Source organism: Drosophila pseudoobscura, chromosome 4 (genome assembly GCF_009870125.1).
Source record: "Drosophila pseudoobscura strain MV-25-SWS-2005 chromosome 4, UCI_Dpse_MV25, whole genome shotgun sequence".
In the NCBI taxonomy this organism is placed as follows: Eukaryota; Metazoa; Arthropoda; class Insecta; order Diptera; family Drosophilidae; genus Drosophila; species Drosophila pseudoobscura.
The window spans coordinates 5,809,635-5,835,401 of record NC_046681.1 but is presented as its reverse complement, the minus strand read 5'-3'; the positions used below and the strand labels follow the sequence as shown (position 1 = coordinate 5,835,401).

General features: G+C 44.2%; 2 protein-coding genes and 3 pseudogenes across 4 annotated transcripts; 3 read left to right on the top strand and 2 right to left on the bottom strand.

Moving 5' to 3' along the window:
- The first annotated feature begins 200 nt into the window (after window positions 1–200).
- Window positions 201–2,919, top strand: LOC6903867 (condensin complex subunit 2-like; annotated as a pseudogene).
- Window positions 2,920–5,029: 2,110 nt separating this feature from the next.
- On the bottom strand, window positions 5,030–6,940 carry LOC117183969 (condensin complex subunit 2-like; annotated as a pseudogene).
- Window positions 6,941–8,738: 1,798 nt separating this feature from the next.
- Window positions 8,739–11,449, top strand: LOC117184265 (condensin complex subunit 2-like). Of its 3 annotated transcripts, none has more exons than XM_033381036.1 (4): window positions 8,739–8,883; window positions 8,958–9,292; window positions 9,353–10,840; window positions 10,908–11,449. In XM_033381036.1, the coding sequence occupies exons 2-4, from the start codon at window positions 9,014–9,016 to the stop codon at window positions 11,259–11,261; spliced, it is 2,121 nt and encodes a 706-aa protein (XP_033236927.1). In that variant the 5' UTR covers window positions 8,739–8,883; window positions 8,958–9,013; the 3' UTR covers window positions 11,262–11,449. The 3 variants fall into 3 exon arrangements, with proteins under 3 accessions (XP_033236927.1, XP_033236926.1, XP_033236925.1); XM_033381035.1 differs by having other exon boundaries at window positions 8,745–8,803; window positions 8,874–9,292; XM_033381034.1 differs by having other exon boundaries at window positions 8,775–9,292.
- Window positions 11,450–13,029: 1,580 nt separating this feature from the next.
- LOC6903866 (condensin complex subunit 2-like) lies at window positions 13,030–15,763 on the top strand (annotated as a pseudogene).
- A 2,110-nt stretch (window positions 15,764–17,873) lies between these two features.
- Window positions 17,874–19,094, bottom strand: LOC6902614 (condensin complex subunit 2-like). Its single transcript, XM_002133104.3, has 2 exons — window positions 18,551–19,094; window positions 17,874–18,483 (listed from the first exon to the last, which is right to left on the bottom strand). The coding sequence occupies exons 1-2, from the start codon at window positions 18,701–18,703 to the stop codon at window positions 18,130–18,132; spliced, it is 507 nt and encodes a 168-aa protein (XP_002133140.1). The 5' UTR covers window positions 18,704–19,094; the 3' UTR covers window positions 17,874–18,129.
- Between the last annotated feature and the right edge of the window lie 6,673 nt (window positions 19,095–25,767).

Genomic DNA, 25,767 nt, shown 5'->3' with positions numbered 1-25,767 from the left:
AAACCTACTATTCAACCCTTTTACACACATTTTGCATGGATTATATGAACATTTTTACAGTCATTTTGCAGTTTTTACACAGCATTTACTCATATATTACACCATTTACTACGGCTGCAGAGATGTAAAAAATACAAATATCGATACCTTGCACTGTTATCGATACTATCGTTGGCCCTTTAACAAATTGTGTGACAGTAAAAATAATTTTTGATATTCACTTTGTTGCAATCATTGAGCTGGAACATTCAAATTGGAAAAAAATTAATATTCATAAGTTGAGCGTGCAAACCGATATTGTGGCATCTTAGAACTATAATTTTCGTTTGTTTATATTGCGGTTGCAGCCCTGCGCGTGTAAGTGTGGTTATCTCCATCTTTAGAATTCGGCGTCCACTCTAGGAAACTGTAAATTTCCAATACGAAAATAGTAAAAATCAGGAGAAAAACTACCGTAACCCGTAACTACACACACCCAAGCATTCCAATGACGTCGCCACACTCGGAGACCCCTCTGCGTCGATCTGCGGTGGGCAGCTACCGCAAAAACGACGAGGCCGAGAGGCAGGAGGCACGCCGGCGCACACCGCTGGTTCACCGCAAGAGTTCAGCTCTCGAGTCCATCGAGGAGAACGAGACGATACGCTCCTGCGTGGATCTGTACAACTGCAATAAGCTGAGCAAAGACAATGCCTGGGATACGTCGTTGATTGATACACTAGCCAATCTAATGGATCGCCATCACAAACAGCTGAACAATTTCAAGGTGCGTTTTATCCCTTCGGCCAATATGGAGAGCTCCTAACCCACTTTTCTACCTTCACAGATGGCTGGCTATTCGCTGGAGGCCTCGGCCAAGGTCTACGACCTGCGCGTAGACTCAATCTACAAAGATGCATTGCGTATATCGGCGGGTTTGAATGGTCGCCTCTTGACGGGCTTACCTGAGGGACCTCCAGGTAATGGCGAAGGTGCCGATGCGGCTCCCAGTCAACAGCAGCAGGCGGCACCTAAGCTCAAGCGCCAGAAAAGGAATTTATCAACGGTGACAAAGAACAAGGAAACATTGAATGCGCGTTTGGACATGGTGCCCATGCAGGATGCGGTTTTTGGGAAGCTCAATTCGACGGTGGGTTCCATCAATGCCTCCAATCGCCTGATGCACAACATTCTGCCCAGCGTGGACTCTGAGATGCGGCTACGCACGACCCACAAATTCTGGGATTCGACGGAGGAGACGGATGAGCTCATGGACAGCGAAACGCTGAGTGCTGGCACCAAGGAGTGGGCCAATGAAGAGTTGTGCAATGCGGAATGGCTGCCTAAGCTGTACAACCATATGGAAAAACTAAATCTGCGGCCACTCCACACGGGCTACGTGATAACCAGTGCTCCCAATCCCCAGCCACAGTCGGGATCTATTTCAGAGGCGGCCCGCACATGTAATGACGCTGCTGAGGGGCTGGATAATGCGGACGACTTCGGTGTGAATCCCACAGATATATCCGTAGCATTTGACATGAATGCCGAGTGTGAGCCCATGCCGGATATGGAGGCAAGTCCACCCATTATCCTAGATATACAATCGAATGATTTGCAGGATCTCACCGCCGAGGAGCAGACGCGTTTGAGCAAAACGGCCGGGGTCATTGACGATCTGAGGCCAGTGGATGGTGTGACTAGCCTGGACTACTCTTACAGGCCCATGGATAGGATCTCACAGTTTTGGGCGGGTCCAGCGCATTGGAAAATCAGGCGCACTCGTCCGCTCACCACTCTGGCCGAGACGAATGGACCTATGGCTGCTAAACCAAAGAAAACGGCGGCAGCCACCTCCAAGCGACGCAAGAAGAATCTGCACTATGGAAAGTTCAACAACGAGTTATTCCAGCCCCTCAATGCTAACAAAAAAAAGCTGCGAAAGGTCAATGAAAAGAAATGGGATGCCCGAAAGGTGGTGCGGCCCACAAAATTCAACTTTGAAGCGGATTACTTTTTAAAATACGACTCGGCGCCGGGTATTAAAGTTAGCCAGAGTTTTGGAGAAGCCGATCTGGTTGAAGGACTGGGCAATGATACGGATATGGATGAGGGCTCCCACCACGACGATGCCCACATAGAGCTATCTGACAACGAACATTTCACCACAGATGATCCTGTCATGAACCGAATGTCGGCAGCGGGCATTGAAAATACCATGGACATGATGAATGAGGATTCATGTGAGGATAGGCTCAATCAAAGCCAAAGCATCCATGAGGATGACGATACAATCTTGGAGATATCCACCGAATTTAAGGATGCACCAAGGCAGGTGGGTCTTTGAGGGACATACTATTCCCAAGGGTGTCTAAAATATCATTTATTTGGTTCTTTTTCAGGTCACCAAAGTAATTGTGCCATTGGCGAAGCGTGCCAAGGTGATCGACATGAAGAATCTCAAGAAAAGCTGCCATTCTTTGATCCAGAAACAGCTCCTGAATCCTGTCGATGAGACATCGGTACCCTCCCAGCCAGTGCCAAAGGAAGAAAGCAACGCCAAGGGTACCGCCAGCTTCCAGGAGTTCACCGATCCTTGCCTGATGTCTTGAGTGAAAAATGAAAGATTCGCAGTCCCCATCGGTGGCCCTCTATGCGGTTCTCCATTTGGCCAACGACATGAAACTGCGACTCATTCCGCAAGTTCTGGATGACGAAGTTTAGTGACGAACATTTTAAAATACTTTCTTTTTAGAATACTGATACAATGCTAGAAGTAATCAATCTCCACACAATTTTAAACACATTTTCATGCACCAAAACATACAAAAAACTAAATGTAACGAAGCAAGGCTCATTTCCAATGTGTTTTTGGATGATTTACAACAATTGAAATGTGTGTGCTACCATATTAACAATAAATTAATATTTTTGAGAGCACATGTACTTTGAACCTTTGGGTTTTTGAGCATAGATCTATTTTTCCACCCACTGCAGCAGAGACGTGTGTGAAATCTTGATAACTATTTATTTTATCCAGTAATGGAGATGAGTATACAATCTTCACCAGAAGACGCCACTGGAAAGCATGCCCTAAGCAACTTCAAGGAGCGTTTTACTCTTTACCCAACCGACCAATCTGCAGAGCTCTTAACCTTCGTTTCTCCCTGCACAGATGGCTTGCTCTTCGCTGGAAGACTTTTCCTACTGCTCTTTCTTCTATAGCCTGTGTCTCCGTCAACGTGGGAGACGGATGGGCTGCAGAGTTTCAACTTTGGACCGCCATTCCTCATGACCCTATATCAGTGTCTGATCGAGGTTGAGAGGGAGATGGAAAGCGAGATATGGTTTGAGAAGATTCTACCTGTAAACTAGGCTCCATTTTGAAGACATTATGGGCAGTCTTGATAATTACTGCCCTGACTGTGGGCTTGGGCTCTTCTGATGACTACTTCCTGGAGCATGCCATCTGGATTTTATCTTTGTGGATGAAAATTCGTACATCTCAAGACACGATAGAATTAACGATCTAAAATGAGTATGCCACAAGCGAAACTTCTAACCATCTCGAAAATTGTGCATATTTGCCCTGTAGTTTGGCCCTTTTTATACCCGATACTCAAAATGAGTATTGGGGTATATTAGATTTGTGGTAAAAGTGGATGTGTGTAACTTCCAGAAGGAATCGTTTCCGACCCCATAAAGTATATATATTCTTGATCAGCATCAATAGCCGAGTCGATTGAACCCTGTCTGTCTGTCCGTCTGCACGTCCGTCCGTCCGTCCGTCCGTCCGTCTGTCCGTCCCCTTCAGCGCCTAGTGCTCAAAGACTATAAGAGCTAGAGCAACGATGTTTTGGATCCAGACTTCTGTGATATGTCACTGCTAGAATATTTCAAAACTTTGCCCCGCCCACTTCCGCCCCCAAAAAGGGCGAAAATCTGTGGCATCCACAATTTCGAGGATACGAGAAAACTAAAAACGCAGAATCGTAGACTATATCTTCTAGAGTTCAAAATCTGAACCAGATCGTATAAATATTATAGCCAGAATCAAGAAAACAATTTCATTCTTTCTCGCTCTGTCTCTCTCTAACACACAGGTTTCATGGTCGATTTTGCCAATGGCAAAATATGAGTTCAAGGATCTCAGAACCCATAAGAGCTAGAGCAACCAAATTTGGTATCCACACTCCTGTGATATCGGACCTTGACCTTTTCTTGTCAAAATTTCGCCACACCCCTTTCCGCACCCGCAAAGGACGAAAATCTGGGGCATCCACAAATCTCAGAGACTATTAAGGCTAGAGTAACCAAATTTGGTATCCGCACTCCTGTTAGATCTCACTATAAAACGTATATCTCAGAATTTCGAACCCACCCCCTTCTGCCCCCACAAAGGACGAATATCTGTTGCATCCAGAATGCTGCACATTCGAGAAAACTAAAAACGCAGAATTATAGATAATGACCATATTTATCAGATTGCTGAATCTGATTTAGTTCGAATCAATTCGAAATCAATTTGCAGTGGCTATGCAGCGCTCGACGTCACGCTCAGGCTGATTTTCTGTCTCTCTCGCACGCACTCTTTGTCGTGTCGTTTAATATTAGCGGCGTCTGCCGGAGGAGAGCCATACTGACTTAGTATCGTGTATAAATGTAGAGTTGCGGTCTCCGCAGCAACTCACAACGTTCCCCCTCCTTTCTTTATTTTCATTTGACATTTAATCCGATAAATCGCTTGCATCATATTGTCTCAATAATAAAAGTCTTTTTCCCCCTTTACAAATAATCTCAATTGTCGTGGGCAATTTGGTATCCACACTCCTGTTAGATCTAACTTTTACAAGTGTATTTCAATATTCGCCATTTTGCTTTGGGCATGCTTTTCAGAGGCGTCTTCTGGTGTGAAGATTGTATACTCATCTCCATTACTGGCTAAAATAAATAATTATCAAGTATTTTACACACACGTCTCCGCTGCAGTGTGTGGAAAATGGTTCTACGTTCAAAAACCAAAAATCCACCCAAAGGTTCAAAGTACATGTGCTCTCAAAAATATTAATTTATTGTTAATATGGTAGCACACACATTTCAACTGTTGTAAATCTTATGACTTAGAACCGTTTGAGAGATGGAATTAAAAAATCATCCAAAAACACATTGGAAATGAGCCTTGCTTCGTTTCGTTTAGTTTTTTGTATGTTTTGGTGCATGAAAATGTGTTTAAAATTGTGTGGAGATTGATTACTTTTAGCATTGTATCAGTATTCTAAAAAGACAGTATTTTAAAATGTTCGTCACTAAACTTCGTCATCCAGAACTTGCCGGATTTGAAAATCCTCTAGATTCTCTTGCGGAATGAGTCGCAGTTTCATGTCGTTGGCCAAATGGAGAACCGCATAGAGGGCCACCGATGGGGACAGAGAATCTTTCATCTTGTCACTCAAGACATCAGGCAAGGATCGGTAAACCTCCTGGAAGCTGGCGGTACCCTTCGCGTAGCTTTCTTCCTTTGGCACTGGGTGGGAGGGTACCGATGCCTCATCGACAGGATTCAGGAGCTGTTTCTGGATCAAAGAATGGCAGCATTTCTTGAGATTTTTTATGTCGATCACCTTGGCACGCTTCGCAAATGGCACAATTACTTTGGTGACCTGAAAAAGAACCAAATAAATGATATTTTAGACACCCTTGGGAATAGTATGTCCCTCAAAGACCCACCTGCCTTGGTGCGTCCTTAAATTCGGTGGATATCTCCAAGATTGTATCGTCACCCTCATGGATGCTTTGGCTTTGATTGAGCCTAACCTCACATGAATCCTCATTCATCATGTCCATGGTATTTTCAATGCCCGCTGCCGACATACGGTTCATGATAGGATCATCTGTGGTGAAATGTTCGTTGTCGGAGAGCTCTATGTCGGCATCGTCGTGGTGGGAGCCCCCATCCAGATCCATATCCATTGCTCATACCCTTATCCAGGTCGGCTTCACCAAATCTCTGGCTAAGTTTTATACTCGGCGCCGAATCGTATTTGAAAAAGTAATCCGCATTAAAGTTGAATTTCGCCATCCCATTTCTTTTGAAAATTGACCTTTCGCTGCTTTATATTGGCATCGAGGGGCTGAAAGAACTTCTCTTTGTATTTTCCATATTGCACCTCCTTCATGCGTCGCTTGGCGGCAGCGCCGCCGTTTTCTTTGGTTTGGCAGCAGTCACAGCATCCATAGGACCATACGACTGGGCCAGAGTGGTGCGCGGACGAGTGCGCTGGATCCGCCCAAAACTGTGAGATCTCCATGGGTCTGTAGGAGTAGTCCAGCCTAGTGACACCATCCACTGGCCTCAAGTCGTCAATGAATTCGACCGTTTTCCTGCCATATCCGGCGTGGGCTCACACTCGGAATTCATATCAAAGGCCACGGATATATCTGTGGGATTCACACCGAAGTCGTCCGCATTATCCAGCCCCTCATCATCGTCATCATATGTGGGGGCCGCCTCTGAAATAGATCACGTCTGGGGCTTGGGATTGGGAGCACTGGTTATCACGTAGCCCGTGTGGAGTGGCCGCAGATTTAGTTTGTCCATATGGTTTTACAGCTTAGGCAGCCATTCCGCATTGCACAACTCTTCATTGGCCCACTCCTTGGTGCCAGCACTCAGCGTTTCGCTGTCCATGAGCTCATCCGTCTCCTCCGTCGAATCCCAGAATTTGTGGGTCGTGAGTAGCCTCATCTCAGAGTTCACGCTGGGCAGAATGTTTTGCATCCGTAGATTGGAGGCATCGAGAGAGCCCATCGTCGAATTGAGCTTGGGCTAAGATACCGCCTGCTGTTGACTGGGAGCCGCATCCCAGCAGCCAACCCGCCGATATACGTAATGCATCTTTGTAGATTGAGTCTACACGCAGTCGTAGACCTTGGCCGAGGCCTCCAGCGAATAGTCAGCCATCTGTGAAGGTAGTAAAGTGGGTTAGGAGTTCTCCATATTGGCCGATGGGATAAAACGCACCTTGAAACTGTTGAGCTGTTTGAGCGATCCATTAGATCATTAGATCAGATATCATTTTTTTTACTTATTTTTTAGGTCACTGAAGTGATTGTACTGTTTGCGAAGCGTGACAAGGTGATCGACATGAAGAATCTCAAGAAACGCTGCCATTATTTGATCCAGAAACAGCTCCTGAGTCCTTTCGATGATCGGTCGTTGCCCTCCCATCCAGTGCCAAAGGAAGAAAGCTACGCCAAGAGTACCGCCAGCTTCCAGGAGGTTTACCGATCGTTGCCTGATGTCTTGAGTGATAAAATGAAAGATTCTCTGTCCCCATCGGTGGCCCTCTATGCGGTTCAAGAGGAATCTAGAGGATTTTCAAATCCGGCAAGTTCTGGATGACGAAGTTTAGTGACGAACTTTTTAAAATACTTTCTTTTTAGAATACTGATACAATGCTAGAAGTAATCAATCTCCACACAATTTTCTTTGTGATGTGTTCGACTATGCGAACAAAACTGACAGTATCTCAAATGAGAGAGTTGTTTTTATTGTGTTTATACCTTTAAAATGGTACATTAGACAATAAGTGTGGCGCCTTATCTACATATGTGTGCTTATCTACATATGTGTAGTAGCAGACACGGCTGAAAAGTGGCTGGGTAACACAAGTTACGTTATTGGCTTGCATTGTCGGAGGATTGGCATTGGCATCGCATAGTGATGCCAACGTTGTGAGGATTGGCTGCGATCTACCGAGTGGCGAACTGATCCGGCCACCCGGGATGCGTTGTCGGAGATATTCGCATTGGCATCGGGATGTGATGCGAATGAAGCGTGAGAATTGGCTGCATGCGAGTGGCTGCTGCTCCGGCCACCCAGGATGCATTGTCGGCTGGATTTGGCGTTGGCATCAAGGTGTGATTCTCCCGGTGAATGCGAGTTGGCTGCATACGAGTGGCTGCTGGTCCGGCCACCCGGGATGCATTGTCGATGGTAATGTACTGTATGATACGTGTGTGTTAGAGAGAGACAGGGCGAGAAACAATTAAATTGTTTTCTTGATGATATTTAATATATATATATACATGCTATACATAATATAATATAATATATTAATATAATAATAATACGATCCAATTCAGATTCTGCAGTCTAAAAGATATGGTCATTCTCTACGATTCTGCGTTTTTGGTTTTATCGTCTCTTTAAAATTGTGGATGCCACAGATTTTCGTTCTTTGTGGGGGCGGAAGTGGGCGGGTCGAAGTTTTGAAATATTCTTGCAACAGTGACATATCACAGAAGTCTGGATCCAAAATATCGTTGCTCTAGCTCTTATAGTCTTTGAGCACTAGGCGCTAATAGGGACTGACAGACGGACGGACGGACAGACAGACAGGGCTCAATTGACTCGGATATTGATGCTGATCAAGAATATATATACTTTATGGGGTCGGAAACGATTCCTTCTGGACGTTACACACATCCACTTTTACCACAAATCTAATATATGTATGTAGCACTCATTTTGAGTATCGGGTATAAAAACCTACTATTCAACCCTTTTACACACATTTTGCATGGATTATATGAACATTTTTACAGTCATTTTGCAGTTTTTACACAGCATTTACTCACATATTACACCATTTACTACGGCTGCAGAGATGTAAAAAATACAAATATCGATACTTTGCACTGTTATGGAAACTATCGTTGGCCCTTTAACAAATTGTGTGACAGTAAAAATAATTTTTGATATTCACTTTGTTGCAATCATTGAGCTGGATCATTCAAATTGGAAAAAAATTAATATTCATAAGTTGAGCGTGCAAACCGATATTGTGGCATCTTAGAACTATAATTTTCGTTTGTTTATATTGCGGTTGCAGCCCTGCGCGTGTAAGTGTGGTTATCTCCATCTCCAGAATTCGGCGTCCACTCTAGGAAACTGTAAATTTCCAATACGAAAATAGTAAAAATCAGGAGAAAAACTACCGTAACCCGTAACTACACACACCCAAGCATTCCAATGACGTCGCCACACTCGGAGACCCCTCTGCGTCGATCTGCGGTGGGCAGCTACCGCAAAAACGACGAGGCCGAGCGGCAGGAGGCACGCCGGCGCACACCGCTGGTTCACCGCAAGAGTTCAGCTCTCGAGTCCATCGAGGAGAACGAGACGATACGCTCCTGCGTGGATCTGTACAACTGCAATAAGCTGAGCAAAGACAATGCCTGGGATACGTCGTTGATTGATACACTAGCCAATCTAATGGATCGCCATCACAAACAGCTGAACAATTTCAAGGTGCGTTTTATCCCTTCGGCCAATATGGAGAGCTCCTAACCCACTTTTCTACCTTCACAGATGGCTGGCAATTCGCTGGAGGCCTCGGCCAAGGTCTACGACCTGCGCGTAGACTCAATCTACAAAGATGCATTGCGTATATCGGCGGGTTTGAATGGTCGCCTCTTGACGGGCTTACCTGAGGGACCTCCAGGTGATGGCGAAGGTGCCGATGCGGCTCCCAGTCAACAGCAGCAGGCGGCACCTAAGCTCAAGCGCCAGAAAAGGAATTTATCAACGGTGACAAAGAACAAGGAAACATTGAATGCGCGTTTGGACATGGTGCCCATGCAGGATGCGGTTTTTGGGAAGCTCAATTCGACGGTGGGTTCCATCAATGCCTCCAATCGCCTGATGCACAACATTCTGCCCAGCGTGGACTCTGAGATGCGGCTACGCACGACCCACAAATTCTGGGATTCGACGGAGGAGACGGATGAGCTCATGGACAGCGAAACGCTGAGTGCTGGCACCAAGGAGTGGGCCAATGAAGAGTTGTGCAATGCGGAATGGCTGCCTAAGCTGTACAACCATATGGAAAAACTAAATCTGCGGCCACTCCACACGGGCTACGTGATAACCAGTGCTCCCAATCCCCAGCCACAGTCGGGATCTATTTCAGAGGCGGCCCCCACATGTAATGACGCTGCTGAGGGGCTGGATAATGCGGACGACTTCGGTGTGAATCCCACAGATATATCCGTAGCATTTGACATGAATGCCGAGTGTGAGCCCATGCCGGATATGGAGGCAAGTCCACCCATTATCCTAGATATACAATCGAATGATTTGCAGGATCTCACCGCCGAGGAGCAGACGCGTTTGAGCAAAACGGCCGGGGTCATTGACGATCTGAGGCCAGTGGATGGTATGACTAGCCTGGACTACTCTTACAGGCCCATGGATAGGATCTCACAGTTTTGGGCGGGTCCAGCGCATTGGAAAATCAGGCGCACTCGTCCGCTCACCACTCTGGCCGAGACGAATGGACCTATGGCTGCTAAACCAAAGAAAACGGCGGCAGCCACCTCCAAGCGACGCAAGAAGAATCTGCACTATGGAAAGTTCAACAACGAGTTATTCCAGCCCCTCAATGCTAACAAAAAAAAGCTGCGAAAGGTCAATGAAAAGAAATGGGATGCCCGAAAGGTGGTGCGGCCCACAAAATTCAACTTTGAAGCGGATTACTTTTTAAAATACGACTCGGCGCCGGGTATTAAAGTTAGCCAGAGTTTTGGAGAAGCCGATCTGGTTGAAGGACTGGGCAATGATACGGATATGGATGGGGGCTCCCACCACGACGATGCCCACATAGAGCTATCTGACAACGAACATTTCACCACAGATGATCCTGTCATGAACCGAATGTCGGCAGCGGGCATTGAAAATACCATGGACATGATGAATGAGGATTCATGTGAGGATAGGCTCAATCAAAGCCAAAGCATCCATGAGGATGACGATACAATCTTGGAGATATCCACCGAATTTAAGGATGCACCAAGGCAGGTGGGTCTTTGAGGGACATACTATTCCCAAGGGTGTCTAAAATATCATTTATTTGGTTCTTTTTCAGGTCACCAAAGTAATTGTGCCATTGGCGAAGCGTGCCAAGGTGATCGACATGAAGAATCTCAAGAAAAGCTGCCATTCTTTGATCCAGAAACAGCTCCTGAATCCTGTCGATGAGACATCAGTACCCTCATACTCAGTGCCAAAGGAAGAAAGCTACGCGAAGGGTACCGCCAGCTTCCAGGAGGTTTACCGATCCTTGCCTGATGTCTTGAGTGACAAAATGAAAGATTCTCTGTCCCCATCGGTGGCCCTCTATGCGGTTCTCCATTTGGCCAACGACATGAAACTGCGACTCATTCCACAAGAGAATCTAGAGGATTTTCAAATCCGGCAAGTTCTGGATGACGAAGTTTAGAAGTAATCAATCTCCACACAATTTTAAACACATTTTCATGCACCAAAACATACAAAACACTAAAAGAAACGAAGCGAGGCTCATCTCCAATGTATTTTTGGATGATTTTTCAATTCCATTTCTCAAGGGGTACCCCGTTCTAAGTCCTAAGTCCATATTAACAATAAATTAATATTTTTGAGAGCATATGTACTTTGAACCTTTTTTGGGTTTTTGAACATAGAACTATTTTTCCACCCACTGCAGCGGAGACGTTTGTGTGACATTCTTGAAATTATTTATTATATTATTATTATTATTTATTTTAAATGCAAAATGGCGAAACTTTGCAATACACTTGTAAAAGTTAGATCTAACAGGAGTGTAGAGCTACAGGCTGTTATAGGCTCTGAGATCTAGGCGCTCATATGGACGTAGAGGCGAACGGACGGATATGGCTCTATCGACTCGGCTATTGATGCTGATCAATGATATTAGTACTCTATGCTGTTATAATCGCTTCCTTTTCGACGTTACACACATCTAATATACCCTTGGACTCATTTTGAGTATCGGATATATTTATATGTGCGCTCTAAATATTAATTTTATTATAAAATCTTTTAAATTAGCTATTAGTCGGATAAATCTTATAAATTGTCATCTTTTTTTCCCTCTGAAAAGGAAAATAATTTGGTCAAATATTGAGCAACAGGTATCCTTGTATTCGGGAGCGCCGCATCTGTGTAGGCTGGCAAATTTCTTGTAGCGCACTATTTCACCCTCCAGGGCCTGCCCGTTGTTGGAGCTCTACTTAAGAATCGAACGTGTGGAAAGGTGGTAGGATCGTAGAAGGTTTCCGTCTGTGGCTGTTGCTGAAATCTCTGAGGTTCTTCTGCCCTGAATACCTGAGGTTCTATCAAAATTCCTTTTGGTTCTTCCATGAAACGCAGTTGTCTATCCACCCAAACAAACCCATTGTGTTTTCTAAAATCGCTTATTAGGAGATTTACCTTGACATCGTAGAGCGTCTCTGGATCCTTCTTCGTCATTTTATCGTCAACTTTGGGCACATCCGGCTTAGGTTTCCTTTTCGTATCGCTGCTGTCTTTTGAACTCCCCCGTTTCTCCTCTAGCTTATCCTCCTTCTTGGAGTTCGTTTTCCTTGGGGGAGGAGCCCAAAAAATTTAAGGATCCCAGGATCTGAACTATTTCAGATTTTTAACCAGAACCAGAACTAATATTTTGAAACTGAAGGAAGGTTCTAGGGGTAGTGCTCTCAGGAGAATTCAAGTATATTTCTAGAGACTCTTCGAAGAATTGGAGGGGAGAGTTCTGTCCGACGAGTTCTATGGATAGTCCTGGCGATGTTTGTGTGGATAGTTTTATGTTAGTTCTAAGGAAAAGGGTTGTAGTTGTAGTTGTTGGGAGTATAGACTCATATTGAGTATCGGGTATAAAAAAAACGAGGGGAACGTTGTGAGTTGCTGCTGCGACCCTACGAACTCTATATTTATACCCGATACATGGTCAATATGGCACTCCTACAGCAGACGGCGCACGCTAGATGACGCCCATCATAACCATTACTACTGGCCGATAGATGCTTCATGTTTTCCTTGGAAAATTTTCATATTTTCCCATTTCCCAATTAACAACCTCGCACATCTGTTAATCTCTTCTTCTTCATATTTTAGCTTTTTTGCCGACATGTACGGCGGCAGAGATGTAAAAAATACAAATATCGATACTTTGCACTGTTATGGAAACTATCGTTGGCCCTTTAACAAATTGTGTGACAGTAAAAATAATTTTTGATATTCACTTTGTTGCAATCATTGAGCTGGAACATTCAAATTGGAAAAAAATTAATATTCATAAGTTGAGCGTGCAAACCGATATTGTGGCATCTTAGAACTATAATTTTCGTTTGTTTATATTGCGGTTGCAGCCCTGCGCGTGTAAGTGTGGTTATCTCCATCTCCAGAATTCGGCGTCCACTCTAGGAAACTGTAAATTTCCAATACGAAAATAGTAAAAATCAGGAGAAAAACTACCGTAACCCGTAACTACACACACCCAAGCATTCCAATGACGTCGCCACACTCGGAGACCCCTCTGCGTCGATCTGCGGTGGGCAGCTACCGCAAAAACGACGAGGCCGAGCGGCAGGAGGCACGCCGGCGCACACCGCTGGTTCACCGCAATAGTTCAGCTCTCGAGTCCATCGAGGAGAACGAGACGATACGCTCCTGCGTGGATCTGTACAACTGCAATAAGCTGAGCAAAGACAATGCCTGGGATACGTCGTTGATTGATACACTAGCCAATCTAATGGATCGCCATCACAAACAGCTGAACAATTTCAAGGTGCGTTTTATCCCTTCGGCCAATATGGAGAGCTCCTAACCCACTTTTCTACCTTCACAGATGGCTGGCAATTCGCTGGAGGCCTCGGCCAAGGTCTACGACCTGCGCGTAGACTCAATCTACAAAGATGCATTGCGTATATCGGCGGGTTTGAATGGTCGCCTCTTGACGGGCTTACCTGAGGGACCTCCAGGTGATGGCGAAGGTGCCGATGCGGCTCCCAGTCAACAGCAGCAGGCGGCACCTAAGCTCAAGCGCCAGAAAAGGAATTTATCAACGGTGACAAAGAACAAGGAAACATTGAATGCGCGTTTGGACATGGTGCCCATGCAGGATGCGGTTTTTGGGAAGCTCAATTCGACGGTGGGTTCCATCAATGCCTCCAATCGCCTGATGCACAACATTCTGCCCAGCGTGGACTCTGAGATGCGGCTACGCACGACCCACAAATTCTGGGATTCGACGGAGGAGACGGATGAGCTCATGGACAGCGAAACGCTGAGTGCTGGCACCAAGGAGTGGGCCAATGAAGAGTTGTGCAATGCGGAATGGCTGCCTAAGCTGTACAACCATATGGAAAAACTAAATCTGCGGCCACTCCACACGGGCTACGTGATAACCAGTGCTCCCAATCCCCAGCCACAGTCGGGATCTATTTCAGAGGCGGCCCCCACATGTAATGACGCTGCTGAGGGGCTGGATAATGCGGACGACTTCGGTGTGAATCCCACAGATATATCCGTAGCATTTGACATGAATGCCGAGTGTGAGCCCATGCCGGATATGGAGGCAAGTCCACCCATTATCCTAGATATACAATCGAATGATTTGCAGGATCTCACCGCCGAGGAGCAGACGCGTTTGAGCAAAACGGCCGGGGTCATTGACGATCTGAGGCCAGTGGATGGTATGACTAGCCTGGACTACTCTTACAGGCCCATGGATAGGATCTCACAGTTTTGGGCGGGTCCAGCGCATTGGAAAATCAGGCGCACTCGTCCGCTCACCACTCTGGCCGAGACGAATGGACCTATGGCTGCTAAACCAAAGAAAACGGCGGCAGCCACCTCCAAGCGACGCAAGAAGAATCTGCACTATGGAAAGTTCAACAACGAGTTATTCCAGCCCCTCAATGCTAACAAAAAAAAGCTGCGAAAGGTCAATGAAAAGAAATGGGATGCCCGAAAGGTGGTGCGGCCCACAAAATTCAACTTTGAAGCGGATTACTTTTTAAAATACGACTCGGCGCCGGGTATTAAAGTTAGCCAGAGTTTTGGAGAAGCCGATCTGGTTGAAGGACTGGGCAATGATACGGATATGGATGGGGGCTCCCACCACGACGATGCCCACATAGAGCTATCTGACAACGAACATTTCACCACAGATGATCCTGTCATGAACCGAATGTCGGCAGCGGGCATTGAAAATACCATGGACATGATGAATGAGGATTCATGTGAGGATAGGCTCAATCAAAGCCAAAGCATCTATGAGGATGACGATACAATCTTGGAGATATCCACCGAATTTAAGGATGCACCAAGGCAGGTGGGTCTTTGAGGGACATACTATTCCCAAGGGTGTCTAAAATATCATTTATTTGGTTCTTTTTCAGGTCACCAAAGTAATTGTGCCATTGGCGAAGCGTGCCAAGGTGATCGACATGAAGAATCTCAAGAAAAGCTGCCATTCTTTGATCCAGAAACAGCTCCTGAATCCTGTCGATGAGACATCGGTACCCTCCCAGCCAGTGCCAAAGGAAGAAAGCAACGCCAAGGCTACCGCCAGCTTCCAGGAGTTCACCGATCCTTGCCTGATGTCTTGAGTGAAAAATGAAAGATTCGCAGTCCCCATCGGTGGCCCTCTATGCGGTTCTCCATTTGGCCAACGACATGAAACTGCGACTCATTCCGCAAGTTCTGGATGACGAAGTTTAGTGACGAACATTTTAAAATACTTTCTTTTTAGAATACTGATACAATGCTAGAAGTAATCAATCTCCACACAATTTTAAACACATTTTCATGCACCAAAACATACAAAAAACTAAATGTAACGAAGCAAGGCTCATTTCCAATGTGTTTTTGGATGATTTACAACAATTGAAATGTGTGTGCTACCATATTAACAATAAATTAATATTTTTGAGAGCACATGTACTTTGAACCTTTGGGTTTTTGAGCATAGATCTATTTTTCCACCCACTGCAGCAGAGACGTGTGTGAAATCTTGATAACTATTTATTTTATCCAGTAATGGAGATGAGTATACAATCTTCACCAGAAGACGCCACTGGAAAGCATGCCCTAAGCAACTTCAAGGAGCGTTTTACTCTTTACCCAACCGACCAATCTGCAGAGCTCTTAACCTTCGTTTCTCCCTGCACAGATGGCTTGCCCTTCGCTGGAAGACTTTTCCTACTGCTCTTTCTTCTATAGCCTGTGTCTCCGTCAACGTGGGAGACGGATGGGCTGCAGAGTTTCAACTTTGGACCGCCATTCCTCATGACCCTATATCAGTGTCTGATCGAGGTTGAGAGGGAGATGGAAAGCGAGATATGGTTTGAGAAGATTCTACCTGTAAACTAGGCTCCATTTTGAAGACATTATGGGCAGTCTTGATAATTACTGCCCTGACTGTGGGCTTGGGCTCTTCTGATGACTACTTCCTGGAGCATGCCATCTGGATTTTATCTTTGTGGATGAAAATTCGTACATCTCAAGACACGATAGAATTAACGATCTAAAATGAGTATGCCACAAGCGAAACTTCTAACCATCTCGAAAATTGTGCATATTTGCCCTGTAGTTTGGCCCTTTTTATACCCGATACTCAAAATGAGTATTGGGGTATATTAGATTTGTGGTAAAAGTGGATGTGTGTAACGTCCAGAAGGAATCGTTTCCGACCCCATAAAGTATATATATTCTTGATCAGCATCAATAGCCGAGTCGATTGAACCCTGTCTGTCTGTCCGTCTGCACGTCCGTCCGTCCGTCCGTCCGTCCGTCTGTCCGTCCCCTTCAGCGCCTAGTGCTCAAAGACTATAAGAGCTAGAGCAACGATGTTTTGGATCCAGACTTCTGTGATATGTCACTGCTAGAATATTTCAAAACTTTGCCCCGCCCACTTCCGCCCCCAAAAAGGGCGAAAATCTGTGGCATCCACAATTTCGAGGATACGAGAAAACTAAAAACGCAGAATCGTAGACTATATCTTCTAGAGTTCAAAATCTGAACCAGATCGTATAAATATTATAGCCAGAATCAAGAAAACAATTTCATTCTTTCTCGCTCTGTCTCTCTCTAACACACAGGTTTCATGGTCGATTTTGCCAATGGCAAAATATGAGTTCAAGGATCTCAGAACCCATAAGAGCTAGAGCAACCAAATTTGGTATCCACACTCCTGTGATATCGGACCTTGACCTTTTCTTGTCAAAATTTCGCCACACCCCTTTCCGCACCCGCAAAGGACGAAAATCTGGGGCATCCACAAATCTCAGAGACTATTAAGGCTAGAGTAACCAAATTTGGTATCCGCACTCCTGTTAGATCTCACTATAAAACGTATATCTCAGAATTTCGAACCCACCCCCTTCTGCCCCCACAAAGGACGAATATCTGTTGCATCCAGAATGCTGCACATTCGAGAAAACTAAAAACGCAGAATTATAGATAATGACCATATTTATCAGATTGCTGAATCTGATTTAGTTCGAATCAATTCGAAATCAATTTGCAGTGGCTATGCAGCGCTCGACGTCACGCTCAGGCTGATTTTCTGTCTCTCTCGCACGCACTCTTTGTCGTGTCGTTTAATATTAGCGGCGTCTGCCGGAGGAGAGCCATACTGACTTAGTATCGTGTATAAATGTAGAGTTGCGGTCTCCGCAGCAACTCACAACGTTCCCCCTCCTTTCTTTATTTTCATTTGACATTTAATCCGATAAATCGCTTGCATCATATTGTCTCAATAATAAAAGTCTTTTTCCCCCTTTACAAATAATCTCAATTGTCGTGGGCAATTTGGTATCCACACTCCTGTTAGATCTAACTTTTACAAGTGTATTTCAATATTCGCCATTTTGCTTTGGGCATGCTTTTCAGAGGCGTCTTCTGGTGTGAAGATTGTATACTCATCTCCATTACTGGCTAAAATAAATAATTATCAAGTATTTTACACACACGTCTCCGCTGCAGTGTGTGGAAAATGGTTCTACGTTCAAAAACCAAAAATCCACCCAAAGGTTCAAAGTACATGTGCTCTCAAAAATATTAATTTATTGTTAATATGGTAGCACACACATTTCAACTGTTGTAAATCTTATGACTTAGAACCGTTTGAGAGATGGAATTAAAAAATCATCCAAAAACACATTAGAAATGAGCCTTGCTTCGTTTCGTTTAGTTTTTTGTATGTTTTGGTGCATGAAAATGTGTTTAAAATTGTGTGGAGATTGATTACTTCTAGCATTATATCAGTATTCTAAAAAGACAGTATTTTAAAATGTTCGTCACTAAACTTCGTCATCCAGAACTTGCCGGATTTGAAAATCCTCTAGATTCTCTTGCGGAATGAGTCGCAGTTTCATGTCGTTGGCCAAATGGAGAACCGCATAGAGGGCCACCGATGGGGACAGAGAATCTTTCATCTTGTCACTCAAGACATCAGGCAAGGATCGGTAAACCTCCTGGAAGCTGGCGGTACCCTTCGCGTAGCTTTCTTCCTTTGGCACTGGGTGGGAGGGTACCGATGCCTCATCGACAGGATTCAGGAGCTGTTTCTGGATCACAGAATGGCAGCATTTCTTGAGATTTTTTATGTCGATCACCTTGGCACGCTTCGCCAATGGCACAATTACTTTGGTGACCTGAAAAAGAACCAAATAAATGATATTTTAGACACCCTTGGGAATAGTATGTCCCTCAAAGACCCACCTGTCTTGGTGCCTCCTTAAATTCGGTGGATATCTCCAAGATTGTATCGTCATCCTCATGGATGCTTTGGCTTTGATTGAGCCTATCCTCACATGAATCCTCATTCATCATGTCCATGGTATTTTCAATGCCCGCTGCCGACATTCGGTTCATGACAGGATCATCTGTTGTGAAATGTTCGTTGTCAAACAGCTCTATGTCGGCATCGTCGTGGTGGGAGCCCCCATCGATATCCGGCTTCGCCAAACCTCTGGCTAAATGTTATACTCTGTGCCGAATCGTATTTGACAAAGTAATCCGCTTCAAAGTTGAGTTTCGTGGGCAGTATCAGCTTTATAGTTTTTCTATAACAAATTTTCTTCTGATTTTTACTACTTTCGTCTTGGTTTTTTACAGTTTCTTTGAGAGGACGCCGAATTCTAGGGATGGAGATAGCCACAGTTAAACGCGCAGGGCTGCACTGCAAAATAAATAAACGAATATTATAGTTAAAAAATGCCACAATATCGATTTGCACACTCGAATTATGAATATTAAATGTTTTTCCAATTTACAGCTCAATGATTTAAACAAAGTGAATATCAATAATTATTTGTATTGTCATACAATTTGTCAAAGGGCCAACGATAGTTTCGATAGCTGTGCAAGGTATCGATATTTGTATTTGTTACAACTCTGTAGCCGTTGAAGAAGAAGAAGAGATGAAGCGGATTTACAAAAATGGGTAAATGTGAAAAGTTTCCACAGAAAACAGGCTGCATCTAGCGGCCAGTGGTAATTGCTATGATGGGAGTCATCTAGCGGACAGCTTTGCAGCGAACATGTTCCTTAACATTTGGTTAATTATGTTGAGACAACATTTTGTAGTAGGTAGTTTTACATTTTACATTACGTGTACAATGTGGTGTAAAATTTGCGTAAAAGCTGTGTAAAATCTGTAAAATGTCTGTAAAAATTTTCATACAAATCATGCAAAATGTGTGTAAAAGTGTAGAATAGGTGAGATTGATCCGTCCTTGATTGCAATTTTCTTTTTAATAATAATCTCTTCAGCGGACTCCCATAGATGTTGTGATGGTTATAGAATATACTTGAAATTTATAAAATTAGACGGATAGAAAACAGTCAAAAATATATTCCCTGGCAATGGAAAATTCCGCAATAAACAAATTGCCAATCTACAACCCACTGGGGAGTGATTTTTATCTTTAAGCTGTAAACTTATTTTTCCAAAACTTTTTAAGACCCCACCCACTCTCAAATTTCATTGCCGAAACGAAGACGTAGCCGTAGGTAACCTTAAACCACCTATGGAAAACACTCAACGCAGACCCCGAGTATCAATTAAGCACTTGAGGATAGAGGGCCCACAGACACACTGCTCTGCGCTTGACTGCTCAATTAGCCAAAACTCTCATCAGGCAAGAGGCAGCAGAAACGGCAGCAGCCACAGCCACATCTTCAAGTAATCAATCGACAGGAAAGGTGTGAAAAAATCACCAACGAAACGAAGCTTTAATTGAAAACCTATCTGCCCCACACAGATTGTGCCATGGGGAGGTGGAAAGGCAGCATCTTGTGGGTCGTTAACTATGATTTGCAATCCGTGCAACAGGCAGCAGAGGCCTGTGTGCCTGGCTACGTGTTGCCTCCTGCTGCTACTTCTGCTGCTGGATGGTAGGGGAGGGCCTTTCGATAATGATAATTTCGCATGAGGTTCTTCTTCCTTTTTGGGATACGGTTGTAAAATTTTATCGCCAAAACATGACGGGCAAATCAATTTTTATTATTTTATCATCCATCGACGCCTGCTTAAAGGTGCTTAAAACCCTCTAAGCCCCCTCTGCTGCTCCTCTGCTGAGGAATCAGAATCATCATCCGATGGATCTATCTTTCTACCATCCATCCGTGGAATCTATCTTTAGCCTTCCATCTCTAGCTGTACTCCAACCGCAGAATCTATCTCATAACTAAGGAGGCAATCATCATCTTACCAACGCCGACAATCGACATCCCAGCAGCACCATCCTCTCGGAATGAAGACTCAAAACAGAACAATAGATGTATCTACCAAATGGGGTGGGGGCGGGGGCTGTGGGGGAAGGGGTGCCCACAACAATGCGCTAAATCATTATCAGTAATTATGCATTGTGTTGCGGCCGCGCTCTCGCTCTCGCTCTCTCTCTCTCTCTCTCCCTCCCTCTCTCTCTGACAATGAAAAACTCCTGGCCCCCTGCCTCCCTCCTGCCACTCCACTCGAGGGAGGAGGACTCATGGATACCCAATGCACTAGGGAGGGGCTTGTCCTTTTCTGTTTCGTTCGCTTTTTGGATTGCGCTTTTGATTGATTTCGTTGATTGCAGTTGGCCTTGAGCCCCGTGCCCGTGCCCGTGCCAGATCCCTTGTGGTTTATTAATAGCCCCATTCTCATCCTCATCCTCCCACTAGTATTCTTTTGTAGCTTCGTATCTGAGGGATTTATTTCTATCCATCCTCTAAAAGTTCTCTCTTTCGGCAAACACCTGAGAGACGAGTGGTAGCTGCTTTTGTGCGAAATTTATTGGCTGTGTGCAAACATTTTGTGCAATTAACTGCCTGCTAATGCGATTTACAGATACGCCGAATAAACACCAAGTCGACTGGCTTAGGCGTTGCCTCTTGTTTGGTCAGTAATTTCCACAATTGGAGACGATAGAGCAGCCACAACTGAAGGGAAATGCAGGCAAAAGAGGAGGAAGGAAGGCAGCCCAAAACTGAAGAGAAATCAGGCTTAAACTGAGAGGGAAAGTGAGAGAAACTGAAGGGAAATGCAGCCCAAAATGGCAGGGAGAAGTGGGAGTAGCCGAGAGGATATTGGGACCCACAAACTGAACGAGAGATTGAAGGTAAATGCAGTGCAGCCTCATAAATCACTCAACGCTTGCCTTCCAATGATGGTTGGTGTATTTGCTAAACGGGTGCCACACAGGTCCATGCTCGAAAATGGTAGAAAGGAGCATCAGTGGTGGACAGGACAGGGGTGCTGCAAAGGCACAGAGAAGGACAGCAGCAGCGGCTGTCCCTAATCTATAAGTGGGGGCTCCCTCGAAAGAGGATGATGGCCAAAGAGGTTCACAAAAGGTGAGACCTGGCCTCCACATGGGTTGATACGAGAGTTACGAGTGAAGGGAGAGAGTAAAGGGAGAAGAGGTGAACAATTTGGAAACTAGTGGAAAGTCGTCGATGGAATGTTCAAATGTTAGATTTGATGAAAAATAAGGGATATTTCCACCTGGAACTCCTAGATCCAACCCTCGGAAAGGCTCAAAAATTGCACAAAGGTTCTGCCGCCTGCCTCCTCCACTGCTGCCTCTCCCAACAGTTGCCGATGTTCGTTTCGTTGGGTAATAAATTAAGTCTGCATTTGGCTATTTTTGTGGTCATTAGGCGCGACTGCAGTTTGTCTGTTTTTGGTTCTACCACTCGTACACCTACTCCTACCCTTCTTCTGCGATTCTTCTGCCAGTCGACAAGTCTCTTTCCACATAGAAGTTTTTAATGAAATGTAGTCTCTTGGTCTTAAAAGTTATACTCTGTGTGCAACGCAACGCAACGCAATGCAACGCAAGAGGTAAACCATCATCTTTTAATGTGGCAATGGCAAATGGCATTATGAGTTATGTGTCTGTGTCTCGTGTCTCTCTGTGGTTCCTTCCAAGTGGAAGATGGCTTAATTTCTGGCTCTGTGGCTGTGTGGCTCTCCGGCACTTCAGACTCCTCTTCAGAGTGTGTGCTACAGTTCAATTAACATAATTAATGTGCGCTCCACGCCACAACACTCCACCCGTTGCGTCTCGGGTCTCTCTCTGGCGATTCTTGGAAAGCTCTCCCTCTGGGAGACTTTCGTATCAACCTCTCGTGCCTCTGACTTTTTCTGCTTTAATGAACGATTAACTGGAGCTTATTTTTAATGATTGAGAGGTTAACCTTTTGGCCTATCTCCAAGGCTGACTTTTAACAGATTTTTTTAAAACAAAATTCTAATTGTTTTAGTCATTTTGATAAAAATAAATATAATTGTACGGAGGAAATTCTCACAGTTTTTGAGTGTTACTTCGGGTTTTTACACCTTTTTTTAAGTTTTATTACAACTTGAGCTTAAACTTTTTTAATGACTTCATTTCAAGGTCGAGTAAATAATGTATGATATGATTCAAAAGTAATTCTGAATCTTGGGAAAACCCCAACCATTGTCTTGGTTTAATGAGACTTTCTCTCACATTTTCATTATGTTTTTTATGTAATTTTAAAGATTTTTCTATTAATGAAACAATTTTACAACTCTAACCAAAGGAAACTATAGAATGATAATGCTACAAAAACGTTAGTTCTTTAAATAGATGAATATACTGCTTATATCGAATTTCTAGCTAACTTCCGAGTATTTTGTTCACCTGTCATGACTATACTGCATATATATCGTATTCCCAGTCCCAATGATAGTTTTTCCTCACTTTTAAGCAAAGTTTTGGCTAAGAAAACGCCAAAAACCGACTTAAAGTTTGATTGATTCGAATACAGTATATCCCACAGCTTATTTATAAACTTTACAGTCAATCAAAATCAATTTTTAGTTCGGAAAACTTTTGTATATTTTCGCCACTGAAGGCTAATGCGATGGTTATAAAGTTTTTCTTTTCTTGGGAGAAGTTTTTTGAATGCTTCATTGCCAGAGGACACTGTTGCTGGTGTGGCTCTATTTGCCACAGGACTCCTCTGTCTGCTCCTCTAGATCTCCGTTTACTGCTCCTCGAAAGCGACAGTTTGAGGATACATGGGATATGCTTATGTGCCATTAGGTGGGCATATTAAATGACTTCTTGGCAGAAGGGCAAACATCCAGGGACAGGGTTTAGGCTATGGTTTATATTTCAGGCCATTTGGCAGCATAGAATTTCAGGCTGCACTCAAAAACAATTTCAGATTGCACTCGAAAGTGTTTTGGGGGGTCGCTTAATGTTCGCTTAAAAAGGTGTTGACGGGAGCGCATAAGCAGCAGCCAAGCAGCCAAGCGGACATGTGTGAAATATGATATGCTCATTAGGGAGCCCCTGACACGCCCCTAAATAAACCAAGAACCCAGAGGCCCGCCCATGGCGGCGTCGCCTTCTCTCTCTGGTAAGTCAAGTGCATAAATAAATGCCTGGCATTTGCCTCTGCCTCTACGCTGCTGTTCATCTGATGGGGGGAAAAGGATGGGGCAAGATGTGAGAGATGATGATGGCAATGCAGCAGGCAGCAGGCAGCGTTAAGCGGTTGAAAGCAAAACGCACACCTGCCACCCGTTTATGGCCCCGTTTTTGTGATATATCATCCGGTTGCCAGGCAAGGCAGCATCTCACGTACAGGAGGAGCAAGGACACCTGACAACGCCACCACCCACCACCCCCGTTTCAGAAATGTAAAGCAGTGGGCCAACAGAATCTCTGGCTAAGAAGCCAAGTCAAGTCAGTCAACTGGTTTCTCATTTCGCATGCACGTCGCATCTTGTGGATACACTCAGGCTCATGGAGTCGTAACTCAAGGGAGAGAACATCTTTGATTACCAAGATCAAATGGATGGATGGCAAAGAAGACAAGAAAGTGGAAAATAGTGGGCTGCGAAAGCAACGAAAAGAGTATTCAGCATTCCCTTTATATTGGCTCAAGTTGGGGTTCCAGTTTTTCTCGTTATACGCGCATTGTTTTAGTTGAAGTTCAGTGCGTGGTCAATCGGCATAATAAATCATTATAACGCCCACCAGAACCCATAAAAAACTCTGCCTCTCGCGATCACCGATTAAGTCATCATCAACGAAAGCCACAAGCCACAGACACAGACACAGATGCAGACACAGATACAGACACAGACACAGAAGAGACTCTGCAATGGAAACAATGCGTCGTCGGAGTCGTCGTCGTCGTCGTCGTCGTCATCGTGTGGCGTGCCCAAAAGTAGCCCTGGGGTCAGGGTCGGGGTTCGGGGTTCGTCTCTGGCTGGGGCTCGGGCTTTACAGCGGCTTTGAGCCACAGATTATTTAAAAACCAATAGAGATTTAATCTGTTTGACTTGGCAATAAAGTCATTTAGAATGTAAACATCGCCTCGTGAAATGAGTAAAGATCCATTATGACAGCAGCAGAACCAACAAAAGCTTAAGAGTTCTTCAAGGGAGTTATCAACTGCGAGAAATGGAGTTTTACTTTGGCTGTGGCCTACTACTGGAGCTGCAGCGCTCCAAAGAGGATTTTCCTGCAGTTTGAGTTATGAAATAATACTTGGAAAAGGTGTTACCCTTTGATGAAATCTGAACTGACAAAAAACTGTACCCCTTTTTCGCATTTGAAGAATTTTCAACTAAATTTTAGTCGATGGTGTAGTTGTTGGAATTCGTTAAAATCGTATTAATTTTATTATTAATTACTTTAAATAATTCAATAAATAAATAAATAATTTTTAAATATTTTCCAAATCTTTGCATTCTAACAAAATGAAAAAAAAATAATTTGTTCATTTGAAAATTAGTCAAATATCATACGATTGTGTGCCCTTCAAAAGCTGGACTTTTTTGTGTATTTTTTCTCCCATTTTCAGTTTTAATCCCCCTGAGAAAATGATGTTCTGTTTGCATTTACTTCATTCCCAAGCGCTTTTCTAGGAAATCTGTTCATAGAGCAGTAAAATGCAAAGGAAATCTCTGTAACAAGTTGCGGCAGAATAAATGTCTAGTATTTTGTCATGTGTCCACACACTAAGCGTCCCTACCCAATGCTTTCCATTCATGGTTCTTGCCTTAAAGTAAGGAGAAGCCTTTCTTTTTGCCTGCCTTCAGGCACCTGTTGCCCCCCCCCACAGCACGAGTACTTTTAATATTACTTACATCTCAATCTGAATGCAAGCCCCAATAATCACAATATTTATTTCATTCGCTCCCTCTCTCTCTCTCTCTGTCTCTCTCTTTCTCCGGCGGCGGTGGCGACGGCTTCCGCTCTTCAATAAAGGAAACAGCATTACTCTTCAAATGCAAAATGCAAATCAATTGAAAATACAAATAGAAAAGCTCCAAAGGAAAAGTGGTCGAAAGGAAGGTACAAAAAATAAACTAAAACTTGTAATAAATAAAAAAATCAAGCACCGTTAACGGCAACAACAAATACACCCACAGGGACTTTATTTACGGAGGTTTTAGCCAGAAGAGA